The 21,948-nt window shown below is 47.6% G+C and overlaps 1 protein-coding gene across 1 annotated transcript; it reads right to left on the reverse strand.

Annotated features, from left to right (window-relative positions):
- Positions 1–384: 384 nt before the first annotated feature.
- LOC116901108 (protein CutA homolog) lies at positions 385–20,314 on the reverse strand. The gene is made up of 6 exons (XM_032902673.1): positions 20,168–20,314; positions 11,566–11,711; positions 6,736–6,795; positions 4,870–4,915; positions 4,495–4,544; positions 385–2,184 (listed from the first exon to the last, which is right to left on the reverse strand). Exons 1-6 carry the CDS (start codon positions 20,234–20,236, stop codon positions 2,082–2,084), a joined length of 474 nt encoding a protein of 157 aa, XP_032758564.1. The 5' UTR covers positions 20,237–20,314; the 3' UTR covers positions 385–2,081.
- Positions 20,315–21,948: the final 1,634 nt, after the last annotated feature.

Raw genomic sequence — 21,948 nt, forward strand, 5'->3', positions numbered from 1 at the left:
GATGTCTTTGGGGACCTACCTAGACCCTTTGAATAAAAAGCAGGAGGATGTTAGGTTTAGAATCTGACTCTGGTCCACATCCTCACATTCCCCTTAGGTGGCTCATATGCCCTCAGGCCTTAAATTTCACCAGGAAAATGGGGACAACTAATAAGCCTAACTTAACAAGAGCAAGATAGGAAGCTTCCTGAACAGCCCGGTAAGCATCCCTCTCTGCAGTTTCCGGCACACTGAGGCAAAAACAGACCACCAAGCAAGGCTATTCTGATGACATCCATAGCACAGGAAAACAAATCGCTAAAAACCACAGGCATAAAAGTCTCTTAAGTTTTAAGAAAGAAACAGGTATTTTACCTATTTTACAACTTAAAAGTAAACTCTTGGTGTAGAGAAAGCTTTGTTTATTTAACTCCTTGAAACTGAAATGTCAACTTGGGAGGTAATTCCCAAGCCTTGGGCAAGAGACCAACCAGATTCAGACAGGCCTCTGACCTCCGGCCCAGGAAAGAGGCTTTTCAAAGGTACAGGGGAGTTCATGAGCACAGGGACAGCGCAGGCTAGGGTCACCCATCTGCCACAGGGCGGGGTGGGTGGGGACACTTGAGGTAGTGATGGAAAGGATAGGGTTCTGAAAGGAAGACCTAGAAATTGGACTTTATACAAAAAGCAACATGGTCCATCTAGGGTCATTTTAAATGGGATTTTCAAGATGTATACCTCAGAGACTGGTATTTTAAGATCAAGGACATTGCTACTCTTCAGCCCTCAAAACCACCAGTGGAATTCTCCAGCCCTTCGGAAGGACCTCAACCTACAGTCCTGATCAGGTTTGCACAGGTGAGCCCTTGGAGACCCTAGTATTTGGGGACATCAAGGTGGGAGACACACAGCAGCTATTCGAACTAAAATGTGGTTCTATTTGCCAGCCCACCCCTACACACACACACACACACACACACACACACACACACTGCCATAGAAGAGACCAGGATACTATAGCTTTCTGTATCCCAACTCTAACTACCTGTGGTCTGCCCATTGTGGATTAGCTTGTGAGATTCATGAATGGAGTTTGTTCCAACCCTCCCTTTTCACAGACTTGAGCTCAGCCTCCCCCACCTCCCCTGTTCTCTTCACCAGAGATGCCTGGGGCCACTGTAGAAGATAGTGTAGTTCATACCTCAGCATGGTATGGAAAACCATGGATGGCTACACTGTGTGGTTCAATATGCCTCCCTTATGGAAATTCCATGAAATGCACTTTTTAGTGGTAATGAATAAAATGGGGAAAATCACAACAGTGATTTACAAGCTTCTCACAGCTTCACTTGGGATGTGGGTGATGGCCACATTCCTCAAGAAGTTCAGGGGGTTCCTCTGTCAACCCCAGAAGCGCTCGCTGTCCAGCAAGTCTGAAAAACACTGGCCAGCAGGTTCCCAGGCTCAGAACCGACATCTCCAGGATATTTGTGTCTATTATAAAGTCCAGTAAAAAAAAAAGTCAAGATGTATTCCCAACCCAGGAGCTTGTGTTGAAGCCCTAATGACCCCCTAGTCTGTACAAGCTCAAGCACCCCTTTCCCAGCTTCACCTCTTCACCAGATGCAGAGGCTATAATTAATTCTGCTGACCCCTGAATCCTACCAGGCTCTAGGTTTGAATAGAGCCCACACCAATTGCTTTAGAAGATGGCTCTCCCACACACGCCTAGATAAGCAAGGTCACCGGTCCCCACAAGAAAAAGAGGAACAATTACACCCTAGGTACTTTATGGTCCAGCCAGAGTCAGAAGATGAGACACCTCGCCAACACTGCTGCCTCCTCTCTGTCCCTCATCCTTACCCACACACCCTCAGGCCACCTGCAAACACACAGCACTCAGGAACAGGTTCCACTTGGTTCTTGCAGGCCTGATTGGCCTTCACTTCCAGCCTTGAAATTCTCCGTCCTTCATTCAGCATGCACAGGTCAGCTAGAACCTGGGTGCTGTTAGGAACGCCCTATGGGAGGCAGAAGGAGGCCGGCTTTTTCCCAGAGCACAGTGAACAAAAGCAGCCTGCACAATAAGCTTCTCTCCCTCCTTAGTTCGCCTTCATGCCTTCCTCAAGCCATTTTAAATAGCGAGTATCTCCTTGGTCCATGGGGATACTGAAGATCTCTGGGACTTCAAAAGGATGCGTCAACCTTTGGGGCAAAACAGAACTCTAGTGAGTGACTGTGACAGGATCAGCCTACATGATAAAACCCAACCCATAGGCTCTCTGGAGGCTCGTATAATCTGCTACAGCTTGACGCTCAATGGCCCAACCTGACTGAACCTATTTCCCGTTCAACAGATACTGGGTTGGATCGGTGCCCTTAGAGTCTTAAAGATATGGGTTCAAATTCTATGCCTGCCCTTACCAGTTCTGCAACCACTGGGTAAAGTCATTTAATTCCTCAGAAGATCCTTACAAAAGGGGATAAAAACATAAAAACATACCCTTTGAGTGGCTCGCTAAGGGCTAGCTAAGAGAGGGTGTGCAAAGCACCTAGCTAGTGACCAGGACAGCACACACTTACAGTCACCACTTCCATCATCACCCATACACATGGCTGCGTCTTCCTGCCCCTTCCCCAACGCCTCTACATTCCTTCCTACCTAGAAAGTCCTCACTGTTGCTACTGACCAGCCAGAATCCCCTCTCTTGAGCCTCAAAGTCAAACAGTGCCTAACGTTCCCATGGGGCCCTGACTGACAAGTCTGGCTCAGGTGCCCGCCTCTTGGTTCCGTTCACCTGGTGCACGCAGCACACGACGCCGGCTCTCTCACAGCCGTCTCTCGTGTGTCAGCTGAGAGTAATAGTTATTTGCTTGCTTCCCGATCCACTTAGAAAGTTCTCATGAGATCCCATGTTTAACTAACTGTAGTACGCTTCTGAGTGGCGTGGCTCTCACAGCAAGTAGGGCTGTTTTATTCAGAACCTGAGCCCATCAGTTTGATGAACTTATATCATGGCAGCAAGGCCAGAATCTGTGTCTTTAATAAACAGACATAGAATTCAAAGGATCTGAACTTCTGAGCAGCAAGAGGAACTGTTGAAACACTTCATAGGTATACTTCATGTATTCCAATACAGATGACAACCTGTGAGCTGTCCCCCCACAGGTTTCCATGTTGGATCAATCAAGCCGCCTCATCCCCTCACCTCTGTGAGGTGGTAACGAAAGGGCCTTCTCTGTAGTTAGATTTGACACTCAGCTACAGCCCTATGGCTGCAAAATCCTGGTCTCTCTAAGATGTGAAGGCAATGAATTTTATCATGCAGAGCAAGGGTTTATAGCCCAGGCTGCAAATGTCTGTCAACTTAGGGTGCTACTCAGAATAACGTACTTGGGGAGGGAGGAGAGGTAGGTTGTGGGATAGGGGGCTTGTAGTAGGGTGTAGGATGTCACTTGAGATGTTAATGAATGGAATGATTAATAATAATAATAATAATAATAATAATAATAATAATAGAATGATGTAGTTGATCCCCACAGCAGACAAAGCCGGAACCCATGAGGCAGGGCCTGTAGTGGACATTTGAAGGATAACTCCACGTGATCTAACACATGGCCAACATGGGCTAGACCATGCTTCAGGTGTTAACATGGATAGGAATCACAGGGGAGCTTGCTAAAATGCAGTTCCGCTTAGCAGGTCTAAAGTGACATAAGGTCAATACTAGGGCCGGGATGGAACGATTTTCTTACTACCAATGAAAAAATCATTTGCAAGCAAAAATTCAAGATTCTGAAACTTTAAATTGGTCTTGTAAACTTAGAACTGTCCCTAGCAACTATCTTATTAAGTCCTACAATTCCCAGGATGCAAATGATGCCGTTTTCTCATTAATTTCTTGGTTTTAAAAAATATAATGACTTGTCATAAAAATCCAGTGTTTGTAGTGAGTGTGTGTGTGTGTGTGTGTGTATTATCTTAAGTAAGCTAAAAACAGTTTTCAAAATCCTTAGCACTTATAACAGAGCACATTAAGTTTCATGGACTTCATCAAAGTCTTGAAGACCCCAGAAGTCAAGAGACCTCACTCTGTGGACCACTGATAGGGACCACTGAGACCCCAAGTCTGAGCCTCAGGACGGCAGTGCTAGCAACCAGCAGGGAGTCAACCCACGGTGCTTTTGAGAGTCTGAATCTTTATGAAGTAGGAAGAGGCCCTGAGACCAGTATTTCGAAACCACCAGGGTAAACTATCTCACTCCACTCTCTGACATCCAGTGGAAACCGGAGACAAAGAGTTGGACAGGAGTCTTTTTTTTTTTTTTTTTTTTTTCACAGCTTAACCCAGGGCCTTGCGCTTCCTAGGCAAGCGCTCTACCACTGAGCTAAATCCCAACCCCTGGACAGGAGTCTTATGGGAGGCAGTGGCTAACCCCCAACTCTCCCACCTCCCAGGTTCCTTTGCTCAGTCTAGAACATCCTGACCTGGTCCTGTGGTAAACGAACCTTACCTCATATAGGCGAACAGCCAGGGCACTTTGGAAGTCTTTGTCTTTATTAGCTGTGACGAGAAAAAAATTAATCAGCAATTTAGGATCTGAACCATTCATTTAACCCATTCATTTAACCATTTAGCATTCCTCCCTGGTCACCAGCCCAGGTCTTTAGCTTGTTAATGACATCTCAGGTGGGCTAAGAACCTCAATCAGTTGATTGGTGATATTTTTTTTCTTCTGTGGGGATTGGACTCAAGGCCTCCCACATGTAAGGAGTCATCGCTGGGCTACACCCCCATCCTCATTATTAATTTCTAAGAGCATTTGGGGAAAAGGTCCTGATGTCATTTGTTCTCCTATTAAAACCCCCCTTGCCCAATCCTCACTTACCAGTGAGACCTCAGTGCCTTCTTCTATTTCTCCTTTCCAAAAGTACCTAGAGGAGGACGAAATCAAACTGTAATGGTCGCAAGAGGAGCCTGGTGAGTTGTCAGTCAGGCAAACGACTGAAGGGTAGAGAAGACTTCAAAATCTTTCCCAACCCACTGTGTTGGCTGGCTCATGTCAACTTGACACAAGCTAGAGCGTCATTAGAGAGGAGAAGTCTCAACTGAGAAAATGTCTTCACAAGACGGGCTATGGGCCAGAATATAAAGCAGTTTCCTAATCAATGATTGTTGGGAGAGGGCCCTGCCCATTATGAGTGGTACCACCCTGGGCTGGTGGCCCTGGGTTCTATAAGAAGGCAGACTGAAGTCAGATGGTGGCTTTAATCCCAGCACTCAGGAGGCAGAGGCAGGCAGATCTCTGTGAGTTTGAGGCCAGCCTGGTCTACAGACTGAGTTCCAGGACAGCCAGGGCTACACAGAGAAACCCTGTCTTGGGGACTTGTGGGGGGTGGGGCAGAAAGGCAGGGTAAACAAGCCATAAGAAGCAAGCTGGTAAGCAGCACCCCTCCACGGCCTCTGCATCAGTTCCTGCCGCCAGGTGCCTGCCCTGCGTGAGTTCCTGTCCTGACTTCCTCGGTGATATGGAAGTTCCTCCCTAACTTGCTTTCTGGTCCTGGTGTATCATCACAGCAGTAGGAACTTGTGATGGTTTGCATACGCTTGACCCAGGGAGTGGCACTTTTAGAAGGTGTGGCCCTGTTGGAGGAAGTGTGTCACTGTGGAGGGGCTTGGAGACCCTCCTCCTAGCTGCCTGAGGATGCTCAGGCTGTTCCCGGTCTCCTTCGAGTGAAGATGTAGAACTCAGCTCCCCCTGCACCATGCCTGCCTGGATGCTGTGATGCTGCCATGCTCCCGCCCTGATAATAATGGACTGAACCTGTGAACCTGTAAGCCAGCCTCAATTAAATGTTGTCCCTTATAAAACTTACATTGGTCATGGTGTCTGTTCACAGCAATAAGACTCTAAGACAGCTATACAAAGACCTCTAGAGCTCTTGAAGATGGCTACCTAAGATTTCACATAGGTTCTCCCTTCTTTTCTTCCTTCCTTGCTTCCTTCCTTCATTTTTCCTTCCCCTTCTTCTTCCCTCCATTTCTTCTCTCCTCTTGCTTTTCTTGTTAGGCTGGTTTGCTGGAGAGCAAACCCTGAGGCCTGCACACTAGGCAAGCAAGCATTCCACAGCTGAGCTACATGATAAGCCTCTGGAACAGTGGTTCTCAGCCTTCCCAAAGATGTGACCTTTTATACCACTCCTCATGCTGCGGGGACCCCCACCCATAAAATTATTCCATTGCTACTTCATAACTATAATTTTGCTACTGTTATGAATCATAATGCAAATATCTAATATGCAGGATATCTGATATGCACCCACACACACAGAGAGAGGTGGAGACACATAGGTTGAGAGCCATTGCTTTAGAGACAATATGGAAGATTCAGAAATTTGGGGCTCACCCTGGGAGAGACTAATTCAACACACGAGGCTGAAGCTTAGAGCTCAAAATGAAAGCCAAGTTAAGGAGCCACACTCAACACGGTGTCAGAACAACGGAGCAAACACTGTGACATCTCTTTTTCTACATGTAGCATTTTTGGGGGTTTGGGGTTTTGTTTTTGTTTTTTTGTTTCTGTTTTTGATTTTCGCTTTCCTTGGGTGACATAAACTGACGAATCTCTGAATGCAAGTCAACGGTGACATGTTGATTAAATATTCTCTGACGGGCCACCGTTTGTTCCTTGCTCTCTCACTCATCCAGGACCAAACTTAACATCCCTCAACTCCTCGCCCCTGGCAGAACTCACAGTGTAGAGATCTTAGGCAAGATGTTCACAGATGCAGCCATCTTCTTATCCAGGATGGTCCTAGAGCAAAGAGAAGATATCAGTGGAGCAAGTCTAAAGTCTTAACAGATGGGATGGGAACTGCCCGGGATACCTGAGTCTAAGGATACAAGCGTTCAGGGTGTCCCTCTTCCACCAAAGCATAGCCCTAAGAACCTTTATGTTGGAAATGTAATTCTAGAAATATTATGCTAATGAGACTGTAGGTGAGGACACCCGCAAGGAGTTAGTTGAACTAAATATGTGGACAGGAACTGTTGCTGTGTCCACTTAGGCTGTGCTAGGAGAGCCACAGAAACCAAACAACAGTAGAGCTAACAGCACAAAACATGCACGGTATGTGTAAGCCGAACCCAGCGAAGTGTCTGGATAAAGCCTGTGGCCCTCCCACTACCCTAGTGTATCCAGGAAGCAGGGTGTAGAAGCAAGGAATTTATCCTGAGCCTTGGGAATGCAATCGCTGTTGGACGTTGGGCTTACAGGGTCTCTGGCTAGTTTTATGCCAACTTGACTTAAGCTACAGTCACCTGAGAGGAAGAACATTCTATTGAGAAAATGCCTCCATAAGATGGGATGTGGGCCAGCCTATAGGGCATTTTCTTAATTAGTGGTTGATGGGGGAGAGCTCAGCCCACTGTAGGTGGGGCTATCCCTGAACTGGTGGTCCTGGGTTTTATAGGAAAGCAGACTGAGCAAGCCATGGGAAGCAAGCCAGTAAGTAACACTCCACCATGGCCTCTGCATCAGCTCCTGACTTCAGACACTCCAGGTTCCTGCCCCGTTTGAATTCCTGTCCTGACTTCCACTAACGATGAAGAGTGATGTGGAAGTGTAAGCTGAATAAACCTTTTCCTCCCCAACTTGCTTTTTGGTCATGGTGTATCATCACAGCAGTAGAAGCCCCAAGACACACGGGACCAGCTAATCCTTATTTCTTGCTCATTCCTTTCTTTGCAAATGGGAATGTCTGCTCTATGCCTGCTCCCCCATTGTACTTTAGAAGCAGGTAACCTGTTTGATTTCACAAGCTAGTGAAGTCAGTTTGCATTGGTGTGCCTTGAGCCTCACCCAAATCTAAGTCGGATGAGACCGTGGACTTTGGACTTTTGAAATGGCACTACAGTTAGTTAAACTTTAGTGCCACGGGGATGGAAGGACTGTGTTTTGCACGTAAGGTCGTGAATGCTGAGGGCTGGAGGCAGATTTCTATGATCTGAGCATGTCCCCAGAATTCCTATGCTGGGAATCTAATTTCATAAATCATATTAATGAATCTGGAGAGAGAACTTTTAGAGGGTGGTGAGTGAGGTTATGAGGGTGAGGCCCCATCAGGATGGAATTAGTGGCTTCATAAAAGAGAGACAGGAAGTCGGTATGCTCTCGACTGCCATGTTATAATGCAAGACTGTCCAATACCAAGCAGCTTCTGGACCTCCCAGCTCTACAGCCATAAGGCGAAATAAATCTTCATTTATAAATCAATGACCTATTCTGTGACATTTAGTTACAGCAACAGAAGGTCGGGTATCACACCCACCCTCAGACCTGCATATCCTGTAACCACACGCAGAGCCTCTGAGGACACAGAGAAGCAGCTGGAAGGAGGCCGCTCTGAGGGTGGGTTCAATGTGCTGTGGGGATGGCTGACCCTGGGCCTGCAGAAGACAGGCCTAGGCTCTGCCTGGCTTTCCTGCCCGAAACGCGTACCTGTGTACCTGCTCAGAGACAGGCACCTCTCCTCTCTACCTTACTAGAGGAGAGACTGGCTCAGTGAGTGGTTTCTAACCTTGTTCACTACTGAGAGCTCCTTTCACAATGCCATGCACCCCGCTGACCTGTAGATCCCCATGGGACCGACCATAAAGAACTCACACAACTTCAAGCAGAAACACACTATTCAGTGGTTGTTTTGGCAAGTAGAAAGGCTTTTTCAAGGTTTTCCCATGGTTTTGTTTTTATTTTTTTCTGTTTTAAATATTTCTTACCACAACCTCAAGAGGTTGGACCCTGGACCTTATCTAAGTCCTACTTACTGGTCCTTCCTTTCCTCCACTGTTCCAGAGAGAGGGCTGTGAAGTGGAAATTTCTGGTTTCTTTGGAAAGTCAGTTATGTCAAATAATAGTTTGCTGGGGCACACAGGTGAAAAAGATGTTTTGCCAAAGGAGACACGTGAAAGACTGTTTTCCTGAGGCAGACACAGGTGAAAGGATGTTTCGTCACAGCAGACATGTGAAAAAAAATGGATGATGTTCAGAAGGAAGATAAATATGACCCCACAGACAATGGGAACTCGAGTACTGGTTTAGCCTTGTTCTGCCTCCCTGTTCTTTGCTAAAGACACATACACACATGTGTTGGCTCTCCTTACATCGTGTGCTGAGCTCCATATTGGCTCTCCCTACCTCGTGTTGCTGAGCTTTGCTTGTGGTGACGTCACAGAGAGAAACTCGCCAGAGAACTTCTCATGAGGTTCCCGTGGCTTCTTGCCACTCCTGCAGCCTCAGGCTGGTCGCTGAGCCCTGGCTGGTTCCTGTGTGGTGACTGCCAAGTGCACTGGACTGTAGCTGCTGATTTGTCTTTGGTGTTTGCTACTGGACTGAACTGCTGATATCCTGACAACGAAGATTGGACTTGCCCCCAAAGAGCTATTTCTAAGCAGGTCTACCTCCCCTGTGTCCTGATAACGTTTCTACTACCTCAGGTGAGTGGTGGGCCAGAGGGGAGGTTGAACACTTATTAAAGTAGCTGGGGGGGGGGTTGTGCCTACAGGGCTGTTTTCCTTTCTCCGTCCTCGAACCCCAGGCTAAGAGTACAGTACTTAAAATTCCAAGTTAGGATCACCTCGCTGCCAGCTACCATTGTGGCTGCTTTGGAAAATTACCATTGTACAACATAAAACAGACCCATTCCCACAACCTCATCAAGGCTTGCCTGTTCAACCCGGCTCAACCACCCACTGGGAATTCTCATTCTCTCTCTCTCTCTCTCTCTCTCTCTCTCTCTCTCTCTCTCTCTCTCTCTGTGGCATACAAACATGGGGGGGGGAGTTACCCATCTGTTGCTTGTCCTTCGCAGTCTCTTATGAATGTGAGCTTCCCTGCCTCTGATCACAGGCATCTGTACTGTACTCAACTGACAGAATACAAAACCATGGAGTGGTTTTTTTTTTTGTTTTTTGTTTTTTTTTGGTTCTTTTTTTCCGGAGCTGGGGGCCGAACCCAGGGCTTTGCGCTTCCTAGGCAAGCGCCTACCACTGAGCTAAATCCCCAACCCAACCATGGAGTTTTTTTAATGCAAAAAAAAAAGCAACTGCCAAGGAGGAGAGGAAGAGAGAGAGAGAGAGAGAGAGAGAGAGAGAGAGAGAGAAAAGAGAGAGAGAGGAGGGGGGGAGAGAGAGGAAGGAGGAGGAGGAAGAGGAGGAAGAAAGAGAGGGGAGGAGGAGGAAGAGGAGGAAGAGAAAGAGTGGTAGACTGGCTGAACTCCATTTCATACAGAGCAAGTGCACAAACACTGCAGACCATGAAGAGTCATGCCCATGAAGCTCAGGCCCTCAGAAACTTCAGGAAGAAGAACAGAGCCAGGCACACAAAGGTCACAGATAAGGTACATGATTTGGCCCTCTGGGCATTATAAAATCTTGACTTTGTTACCAGTATTTAATATCAGGATATTTTATTCACATGAACACAGATTGTCTGGATCCTCAATTCCAAACGGGTCTTAGCCCATTGCACATCTGTTCACCTGAGCTGCGTATTGGCTCCTGCCTGTCTCCGAGCAGGTACACAGGTACGCGTTTCGGGCAGGAAAGCCAGGCAGAGCCTAGGCCTGTTTTCTGCAGGCCCAGGGTCAGCCATCCCCACAGCACACTGAACCCACCCTCAGAGCGGCCTCCTTCCAGCTGCTTCTCTGTGTCCTCAGAGGCTCTGCGTGTAGTTACAGGATATGCAGGTCTGAGGGTGGGTGTGATACCTGACCTTCTGTTGCTGTAACTAAATGCCACAGAGTAGACACGACACATGATTCCTGGGCAACACACTCCCTTTCCTCCTTCCCCTCAACGCCCAGGGAGGACAAAGGCTGCCGTCTACCCTCCTCATTCATTGTTACGCCCTAGGCCAGTTTGTCAATCTGTCTGCTAAGCATTTGTGATTATAACCCTAATCTCCAAGATTCTTCCATAATCAACTGATTGTATCATGAAATTGTAACTACAGCGTTGTGAGGTTGGTAGCAAATGTCATCTTGTAATCAAGCATTTCAGTACTTACCTAACATGTTCAACTCCTGTCCTCCACTCCGAAGTCACATAAATAAAAGTGGCACAGCCAACATTAAAACTATGATGTACTTATAAACCCAGTACTCTTTCCAGATCGCCATGGTCATTTCTAGAAAAATATGCAATTCATGGGCGGCCTCTTCCTTAACTGAGCTAAGGTGATGAGAAAGAGGTTGGATCGGCCATTGAGGGATTGGAATTGTCCCCAGGAAGCGTTCATCCGCCTCTTACTGCCCCCTCGAGCTAGCCCCTTCTCTTTATGGGTTTCTCGGTTTCCTTTTCTACCCGTCCTCTACTTAACATTATCATGGCATGGGATGGTCAGCCCTGGGGTCAGTCTGAACAGGATCATGCCGTGGGTTCCTCATCCTACCCCAAGCAGAAAGTACAGAGTTCTTTGTACAGAACACGATATCAAAAGCAAGAGACGGGCTGCTGTGTGGCCCCTAGAGAGCACCCTAGTAGCTTCCCACACATTTAGGGCCAACACCCAGCCCCCGCACTATACCTGGCAATGTCTCTGGCAATTTGCTCATTGGGACAGTTGACAAAAACGATGGAGTAAGAGCCAGAGACATAGCTCCCGGTGAGGGAGGAGTGCAGCCAGAGGCTGAGGGTCCTGAGCATGGGATACGTCAGAACAGCTGTCAGGATCTACATGGTAAAAAAGAAAAAACACAATGTCAATGACTCCCAGCTCCACCAGACAAACTGTATTCAACCCAATTCACAAAATGATTCCTGAGGTCCGTATTTGGCTTTACTACTTGGAGTATTCAGGCCCTGGGGCTGAGAAGTTAGTTCAGTTTGACAACGTGTTTGCCAAGTGGCTTGAGGACCTAAGACGATCCCCACAAGCCACAGAACAAAGTTGGGTTTGGCGAGCCAGGCTTGCAGTCTGAGCATTGAAGATGCAGAGTCAGGCAGGTCCCCGAGGCTCACCGTACAGCCAGCATGCTCATGGTCCCCACTTGTCATGTCTGGGCCAGTGGTAGACTCCATCTCAAAAAAAGCAGGGTTAGGATAGGAGCAATGCGTGTTCTTTCAGAGGACGTAGGTTCAATGCTTGGCATCCACACTGGAGCTCACTGTGTAACCCAAGTTCCAGAAAAGCCAATGCTCTCTTCTGGCTTCTGAGGGTACCAGGCACACATGTGATGCAAGCAAAACACCCATACGCATTAAATAAAAAGAACAACATGAAAGGCTCCTAAAGATACGCCAAGGTTGACTTCTGCTACACATATATGCAATGTACACACACACACACACACACACACACACACACACACACACACACACACACACACTGTTCATGCCTAGACGTTTTTCTCTGCAACAAAAGGTGGGGAAAATGGAGAACTACAAATCAATGAAGCAGAAAACTTGCTCAAAACTATAGTTTTCGTCGAAGGCAGAATTTGAGCTCAAGTCTGAATGGTCTCAAGTTTTATTCCATAAAACTGTCACTGCAGATAATTGTAGCTGTCACTCACTGAACAACCAACATCCCCTGAAGATTATTTTGAAAGGTAAGCACTTATCTCTCCTGATGTTTTAGTGAATAACTTCACTCGTGTTCATTTGTCTGCACCAGGTGCTGTGTGTTGCTGTAAAATTATTAAAGGAAAAAAAAAAGCTGTCTTTTACCCCAACTAGGTCCGTACCGTAGTGCCCCAAGATATCTGGTAGATGTCTTCATCTCAGTCAGCAAAGCCTCTCATCCGCTTTGCTCTACCCCTATCACACTGCCGAAGGCTTCTCTCTGAGCCTGGCAGCAATCTCTCTACCCATCTAATTCCCAAGAAAGGTTGCCACCATGCCAGAAATATACATCCCAATTCCGTGGCGGCTTAGTGTCTCCAGCCACCACGTACTCTCTTAAACTTAAATCACCACATGAAAGAACACACAACACAATAACCTCTGATCCAATTGATAAGATATAATTGCCCATCTAGACATACAAGCCCTGTACACACCCATCCCTTAAGAATATTCATAACAACCTGTAAATGTGCAGAGAGGAATCTTAACATCAGCCTCCGTGTTCTCTCTGCAGCTTCTCCTGCCTCCCTTCCAGTCTACCCCCCTTCCTATAACTTTTCTCCTGCCCACCCTTCCTTCTCCTCCAATGGCAGGCCTTGTTCTATCTTGTACCTGCCTACACCTGCGTGATGACATCATCCTACAGTTGTGCATTGCTTAAATACATTGTACTGGGACTGTGGATTAGAAGGACCAAGAGGAAGACATGGGAATGGGGTCCAAACAGGCTTTGCTGAGAAGATAACTTTCCGTATGAGTTACTTTTCCATTGTCATGATGAGAAAGAAGAATGTTGGCTTACAGTTTGCGAGGCTTTGGAAGGCAGGGTAAGAAGCAGTGCTGTGGTGTAAGGCAGTTACTCACATTTTATCTTTCCAAGAACCATAGACCAGACAGAGGATGGCCACGCCCTAACCACAAGGCCCATTCCCAGCACCCGACTTCCTCCAGTTCACAACCGCTGCCTAAAAACTTCACAATGTCCAAAGGCCACACCATCAACTTGGAAACAAGTGTTCAAACACAGGAGTCTACCCAGGTGTCACAGCTTGAATATGATTGGCTCAGGAAGTGGCACTATTTGGAGGTGTGGGCTTAATGGAATAGGTGTGTTACTGTGGGTGTGGGTTTTAAGACCTTCATCCTAGCTGCCTGGGAGCCAGTCTTCCACTAGCAGCCTTCAGATGAAGATGTAGAACTCTCAGCTCTGCCTGCATCATGTCTGCCTGGATGCTGCCCTGCTCCCACCTTGATGATAATGGACTGAATCTCTGAACCTGTAAGCCAGCCTCAATTAAATGTCATCCTTCTAAGAGTTGCCTTGGCCATGGTGCCTGTTCACAGCAGCAAAACCCTAACCAAGACACTGGGCCATTTCATACTCAACCCAGAACATCCTTTACCTGGCCCCCATAGATTCATGACCTTCTCATAATGCACATCTATTCAGTCTATCTTGAGAAGTCCTCGTAGTCCTATGGTTCCAACACTACTTAGCATTCAATATCAGGAGACTCAAGGCAATGCCCTGGCTGTGAGACCCTGTAATTAAAAAAAATGCATACAATACCCTAGTATGAACAGTCCTCATTCCCAAAGGAATAGGGGTTTACCATGGGAAACTGAGCCAAAGCACCACCAAAACCCAGCAGGGCAGACACAGATCCAGCAGGGAAGACCGGTGCTTCAGTGGGCTTGGTTAGCCCTCCCTCCACCTCTACTATATATGGTGTGTGTGTGTGTCTGTCTTGGGTCACTTCTGCCAGTGTGTACAGCTCTCCTCAGTGAATGCCCCATATCTCTGGCGTCCCCAGGATCCTGAGGTCACCACTGCAACCAACGCTTCACCTGCACAGTTTCATACTCAGCCCACACCAGAGCCCCATCCGTGGAATGAGACCCTGATAAAGTGTTTCCTGTCTATGCAGTTTTGTGGAGCCTCTGTGCAGGGCTCCGCGAACCTGTAACTTGCACTTTAGGTGCCTGTAATACCAGTCAAGCCAAGTTCGGCTGCCAGCTCAGATGTGGCCTGTCCCACTCAGACCACAGATGCAGTGTTCTCTGTGTACCTTTGAGGTTACACCTGGAAAATCACTACCCTGGAAGGCCTGTTCCCGAAGGCCATTCTAGAGGCGCTCTCTGTTTAAGCCCTCTCTTCTCCAGTCTGCGAGTTTGCAATGGAGCTTGCGTGGGAGCTTCCATCTTGCCCTGGAGGCACCTTTCCTAAGACCACAGCAACTAAGTCCAGGATTCTTCTAAGGGCCAATCTATTTAACAAGCACAGCTGCTCTCCCCTTGCCTGCCCTGTCCTGAACCTTAAGTTAAATTAGCTCCTTTACTTATCCTTTTCTTCATGAGGGTATCTATTGCTGCAGCAAAAACCACCATGACCAAAACTCAAGTTGATGAGGAAAGGGTTTATTCAGCTTTACACTTCCAAAGTGTAGTCCCTCACTGGAGGAAGTCAGGACAGGAACTCAAACAGGGCAGGCATCTGGAGGCAGGAACTAAAGCAGATGCCATGGAGTAGTGTTGCTTACTGGCTTGCTTCCCGTAGCTCACCCAGCCTGCTTTCTTGTAGAACCCCCATGACTACCACCCCAGGGATGGCACCACCCATAATGGGCTGGGTCCCTCCCCATAGATCACTAACTGAGAAAATGCCTTACAGCCGGATCTCATGGAGGCATTTCCTCAACTGAGGCTCCTTCCTCTTCAATGACTCCAACTTGTGTCAAGTAGACACACAAGAGCAGCCAGTAGAGTCCTTGATACACTCTGAAAGCTCAGAAACACAGTTCTAACTACCCACACGTACACAGCCATTCCAGCCTTCTAAACTCCCCAGCACAGTGACCCACAGGTTCTGTTTACAGCAGGCTATGGTTTCTCTAAGCCCACAACTCCAAACTGTTTCCGGGTTCCTCCCACAAACCAATCCTACCAGCATCATAAACAAAACCTATCCCACCAACAGCCCTATTTCTTAGCTCCAGTTTTCTGTATTACCCTTGGCATCATTTGACCCGATGCTTGATAAGAATGAAATCAAGAGAGGAAGGGCTTATTTGGGCTTAGTTTGAGGACCCCACAGTCAGCTAAAGAGATGGCTCAGTGAGTAATGTGCTTGCTGTGCTTGAGTTCGGATCCCCAGGACCCAGGCAAACCTCCTGGCACGCCCACACATGCTTGTTATCTCAGTGCGAGGGGGCAGACAAGAGGCTCCCAGCGGCCCACTGAGCAGCAGTCTAGCCACCCAGTGAGCTCCAGGTTCGGTGAGAGACCTTACCTCACATAAATCAAGCAGAGTTATAATGGAAGACACTCGACATTGACTTGCACAGGAGTGTGTGTATACGTGACCAACCCAGACACAAATATATGCATATATGTGCGCACACACACACACACACACACACACACACACACGTATCGCCTTTTAAAAAAATCAGAAAATGTTAAAACAAACAAAACAGTATCCATCCTGGTGAAGGTAACATGTGGAAGCTGGTAGTTCACATTTCGCAAGCCAGGAATCAGAGCTCGGAGAGACCAACTTATAAACACCGAGGCCCATCTCCAATGGCCCACTTCCTCCAGAGTCCCTTACCCTTCCAAATAGGGCAGCAGCTGGAGACGGGGATCAAGTATTTAAACACATGAGCCTGTGACTGACATTCAAACCACACTACTGTTAAAATGGGATCTGAAATAGTCCACTATTTTTAATAGATTTTTAAGATTTATTTATTATATATGAGTACACTGCAGCTGTCTTCAGACACACCAGAAGAGGGCATCGGATCCCATTACAGATGTTTGTGAGCCACCATGTGGTTGCTGGGAATTGAACTCAGGACCTCTGGAAGAGCAGTCAGTGCTCTTAACCGCTGAGCCATCTCTCCAGCCCCTGGAAAGCCAGGTATTGATGGGGGGGGCACTAAGGCACTAACTAACTGCAGGGGTACAGAGGAACCAGTTTACATGGGTCTTCCTGTGTGCGTGTTTATGTGAGGCTCAGGAGGAAATGAGGCCGGCTACAATTACCAAGGTAAGGGTCAGGGGTTTGCCGAGTTTACGGAGTCTGTGAAGTTTGAGTTTGAGGAGTTTGCGTTGCATTCGGGTTTTGAAGTAGGACAGCAAGCACACACCATGGTCAATCAGAGTAGAATACCGAGTAGGCAAAGGATGCAGACTGGCCAGCAAGCTGCCTGTTTAGAAGGCCAATTCACTGGCCCAGAAGAAGACCCCAAGATGCTGAGCGATGGGACAACAACCGTGTGAGAAGACATCTGAACTGTCATCTTCTTATCCTCTTAATGACAAGACGGAGGGCAAGAGCTGAAGTGCCTTCCATTCCAGGGTCATCACAGAGTCATTAAAAGGGGCAGTGGTGTACAACAATGCCAAGCAACCAGAGCTTCCAGGGACTAAGCCACTACCTAAAGACTATACATGGACTGACCCTGGACTCTGACCTCATAGGTAGCAATGAATATCCTCGTAAGAGCACCAGTGGAAGGGAAAGCCCTGGGTCCTGCTAAGACTGAACCCCCAGTGAACTAGACTGTTGGGGGGAGGGCGGCAATGGGGGAGGGTGGGGAGGGAACACCCATAAGGAAGGGGAGGGGGAGGGGATGTTTGCCCGAAACCGGAAAGGGAATAACACTCGAAATGTATATAAGAAATATTCAAGTTAATAAAAAAAAAAAAAAAAGGGGGGCAGTGGCAACCTAGGAGTCAGGCTGGGACCAAGCCAGGCTGAGCAACAGTACCCCTCCTGCCTCACAGCCAGGCTTCTGTCTTCTCTGAACCTCAGGCCTCCCCCTATTTTATATTATCACGTGAGTCCTCACACTAGCCCTCAATGGGCCCAGAAGATCCCATTGGAGCTGGAGTTACAGATGCTCGAGTGGGTTCTGGTAACCAAACTCAGGTCCTCTGGAAGAGCAGCCAGTGCTTCCCGCCACTGAGCCATCTCTCCGGCACACCGGGTAATGTTTTTAACGTCCTGGCTGAAATCTTCTTGTGTCCTGGTGCTTCCCCTAGTGCCTCCATTTCAAGATAGTCTCCTACACGTCTGAACTGACCCAGTAGCCACACAGCAAGAAAGAAAAGAACCAGCCTTTTCAAGGAAGCTATGACTGTTGTTTCTTTAATGGAAATTCATTTGGTTATAGAGAGAAATTCAAAGTGCAGGGGGGGTGCGGTGGTGACTTGGATGGTCACGCCACTATTACTAACAGCTTGTGACTTCTGACCAGGTACGAGTTCCTCTTCTTCTTCTACCAGCCTCCGTGGGGACCGGCAGAGGGGATGCTTGTGCTGCCTGACGCCTGAGTTGCCAGGGTTCTGATGAGAAGCGCAATCTGCAGTCACTAACTGTGCTTTATGACCACAACCCTAGCCCAGCCCTTGGTACATGGCGGGCTCTCAATAAATACTTGCAGGCTAGTAAAATGGACTGGTAGTATGCAAGTAGGCGGTGCCAAGATTAACTAGCTTGGTGAGGCAGGTAGGGCTTGGGAGCCACCCACTGTAAGTGTTACTGTCCTGGCTATGCTAAAGAGACACGTGTCCCGACCAGCAGACTAGTCAAACAATGGACCCAAGAAACTAGCCTTCTCCCCAGGATCCTCATGCTAGGAGAAGAAAATGTTGTTCTTGGCACTGGCCGGAGAGGGAACTTGACTCCCAGAAATAGATTTCACCGACTGGTTTGCTGGACTACCTGGTTGGACACTGGACCCCAGACAATGATGGGTCGGTGACAGGTGAATAATCTTGACCTGTACAGCCTAGATGCACTGATCCCTGGTTCTTTAAATCTCGATTCACCACGAGGACAGGTTTGGTGTGGATCACTGGGTCTCTTTATCCCTCTTTCCAGTGTAGCCGTTCCAGATCAATCTTCTTTTTCTGACTTTCACTGGCTGTTTTAACTGACATCTCACTGGCAGCTGGGGCACAGAATGTGTCCCCCAGCTCGAGTTCCCTGACATGAGGCTTGAGCGCAACTGGAAGCAAAGGAACACTTGTCATTGACCCACAAACACAGAACAAGGATGCTAATGTTACTGGAAAGGAAAGAGGCGCCCTGAGTCTGCTCCTCAGTGAAAGAGCCAGGGAGATCTGGGGCGCCTTGGAAGCATGAGATGAGCTCAGAGCCAAACAACTGAGAGGCAAGAGACCGTCCAACACTATCTAAGATCATTCTCCACTCAAGGTAACCTGAGGCAGGGGGTATAGAAACTCAAGCCAGGGTGATCTCTGTCCTCAAGGGGACGGAATAGCGTCTGGAAACTATTTTGACTCATGACTAGGAAGGAGATGCTCTCAACAGCTAACAAGTAGGGATCAGAACCACTGTCACTGTGGTCGCTATCATCTCCCCTTCCCCACTCCAAGACCTCCATTGAACAGGAAGCAGTCATTCCTAGTCACTTCTGTATTGACAGCAGTTTAGCCCATTAACGAAGTATCATAGGCACAAAAGGTCAACCTGGGCCCAATAATGGATGGCAGTTTAGAAAATGACTTTTTTTTTTATTATATATAAGCACACTGTAGCTGTTCAGACACACCAGGAGAGGGCATCAGATCTCATTACAGATGGTTGTAAGCCACCATGTGGTTGCTGGGATTTGAACTCAGGACCTTTGGAAGAGCCGTCAGTGCTCTTAACCACTGAGCCATCTCTCCAGCCCTAGAAAATGACGTTTATGACTGCTAAATTCACGGGCTGGAAAGTCCCACTCCCTGACAGAAACTATAACAGACCAGGTGAGCCTCAGACTTACAGGTGTTCTGTAGGCTCAGCCTATGTTGGGATTACAGGAGTGCACCAGTGCTGGGCTCCTTTCTCTCTCTGTCCTGGATAGAGTATTTACCATGGCCTTTAAGAAATGAGTCTGCCTCACAAGTCTGGGATGAGGCAGAGGAAGCCTCACCTAATCCAGTGGATTTCACTTTTAACCAACCTAGCTTTAAGGAATCTGTAAAAACCCTGGAGCAACACAACTTTTAGCTTATATGTTTTTCTGGCTACAGATCCAGAACTTAAAAAAAAAAAAATCCTCAAATAGATTTACAGCAGTTTTCACAAATAAGGAAATAGGGCACCAGAATCTTGGGCTCCGGACCGAGGTTTCTACAGTCCTGTCCTCATTACCATTGGCAGCTACTATGCCATCTGCATTCGCTTTCTCGGACATTTTGGAGGAGATAGCAGCCCGCCAAAGCAGGGGAAAGCGTGATAGTGACGAAGACTTTATTAACAGGGCTTAGGAGAGACTGCACCGCAAGCACTCCTCCCCTCACAGAGCGCAACCCCACCTACCCGCGCCAGGCAGGCATGAAAGGGTGCTGGTAACCTATTAACACTGGACTGCCTCCAGGACCTTAAGGGCTTCCAAGAATCTCAACTCTTCTCCTACAAACCTGCGCGCACTGCAAACCCCAAGAGCAGCGAAGAGAAATACCTTTCCTTTAGTTCTTCTCCCTCGGTCCCCAGGTAAAAGCTTCAGGGCAAGGAGGACCGTATTATAAACACAGGCACTCACCAGGAGGCATGTAAGAACGGGAAGCCGGAGTAAGCCGGGTGGAGGGCACCGTGACTCTGGCCTGTCCATGGTGGTGTTGGGGTGTTGGGGATTTAGCCCTAGGCTGTAACTGTGAACTACAACCCCAGGTAGGGTGTGAGCTGGTAGGCGGGCACTGAGGCCTAAATTGCATCCTCCTCCCCACATTCACACCTTTGCCAGGACGCGATCCAACTCTGCCCCTCCCAGCTGGGCTGGCCAGCCCAGTGCCAGCAGTCCGGAGGAAAGCTGGTTTTTCTTTGGTTTTCTCTCCACTAGTTACACCTCTCCCGGGTTTACTTTTCAGAGCCACTTTCCTCCCTGTTCGTGTAAACATTTAAACCACACGGGTAGACAGATAAAAGACAAAGCCTTTCTTCGGAAACAAAACCTTCTGAAACCCCAGCACACAAAGTTGGAAGGCACAGTTTGGCTGTCAACAGGCCAAAGCCAGCAACGAAAACCGGCAAGTGAATCGCACACACATCTAATGACTTCTCTGGCCATGAAGCCAGTTCTAGGGCTCCAGAGGCAGAGGCAGGTGGATCTCTGTGAGTTTGAAGCCAGCCTGGTCACTGAAGAAACCCACCCCTCAAAAAAACACACACACACACACACACACACACACACACACACACACACACACACACACACACACACACACGAGGGAGACTGGAGGGAGAGAAGTGGAGAAGCCATGGCAGGACATGGAGGATGATGTAAAGATCTTACTCTGTGTATTTACAGGTTGTTATCAATGTTCTTAAGGGATGGATGGTACTGGGCTTTGTACGTTTAAGTGGGCAATTATATCTTATGAACTGGGTCAAAAAAAAAACCAAACACACACACATACACACACACACACACACACACACACACACACACACACACACACAGGAACAAAAAAAAAAAAAAGAATTGCTTCTCTGTCACCATCTCCCTCCCTCCCTCCCCTCCCTGTACTTGTACCCAGATAACTAATTCCTCTCTTCCCAGACCAGTTGCTCCAGGAAAACTTCCCTAGAATTAAGCCTAGTGTCATCTTAACACACATCATACACACTTAGACGCAGCCAAGGGGGTTGGGGGCGGGGGGACTGCCACACACTGGGGAAGCCAGAGGCTGGGTGTGGTCCTTCAGGGACGCAGAGTACCCAGTTGCTAGAGTTTCTAATTTTAGGAGAAATATTTTATTCTGTGCTTGGAGAAATGGCTCAGTACTTAAGAGCAATTGTTGCTCTTCAGAGGATACAGGCTCTGTTTCCAGAATCCACATGGCAGCTCACATCCACCCATAACTCTCTTCTAGGGGACCCAACACCTCCACAGGCAGCAGACATATGTTCAGGCAGACACACACATAAAAACATAAGAGTGTGTGTGTGTGTGTGTGTGTGTATGTGTATATATATATATACATATATATATATATTTTAGTTCTTTGGGCTTTTTAAGAAAAGACCGTTACTATATCTGTCCATTTACTTATTTAGTGTATCTGTGTGGTTCTGGCACACATGCCATGGGAGTCAGAAGACACTTTGCATAAGTCCGTTCTCTCTCGTTAACCACGTAGTTTTTGTTCAAGGAGCTGGCTAAACTATACTGCATTGGCTCAAAGAGTTCCAAACTTTTAATTTAGCCCTTCAGTGTGACATATCCTACTTTGACAATAATCATAACTCCTGACAGCATAAACTGATTAAGGAACTGTTTTGTATCTAGATTATTCTGGGGTGTGTGTGTGTGTTTTAGTTCAA

This window comes from Rattus rattus, chromosome 5, assembly GCF_011064425.1.
Source record: "Rattus rattus isolate New Zealand chromosome 5, Rrattus_CSIRO_v1, whole genome shotgun sequence".
Taxonomy (NCBI): Eukaryota; Metazoa; Chordata; class Mammalia; order Rodentia; family Muridae; genus Rattus; species Rattus rattus.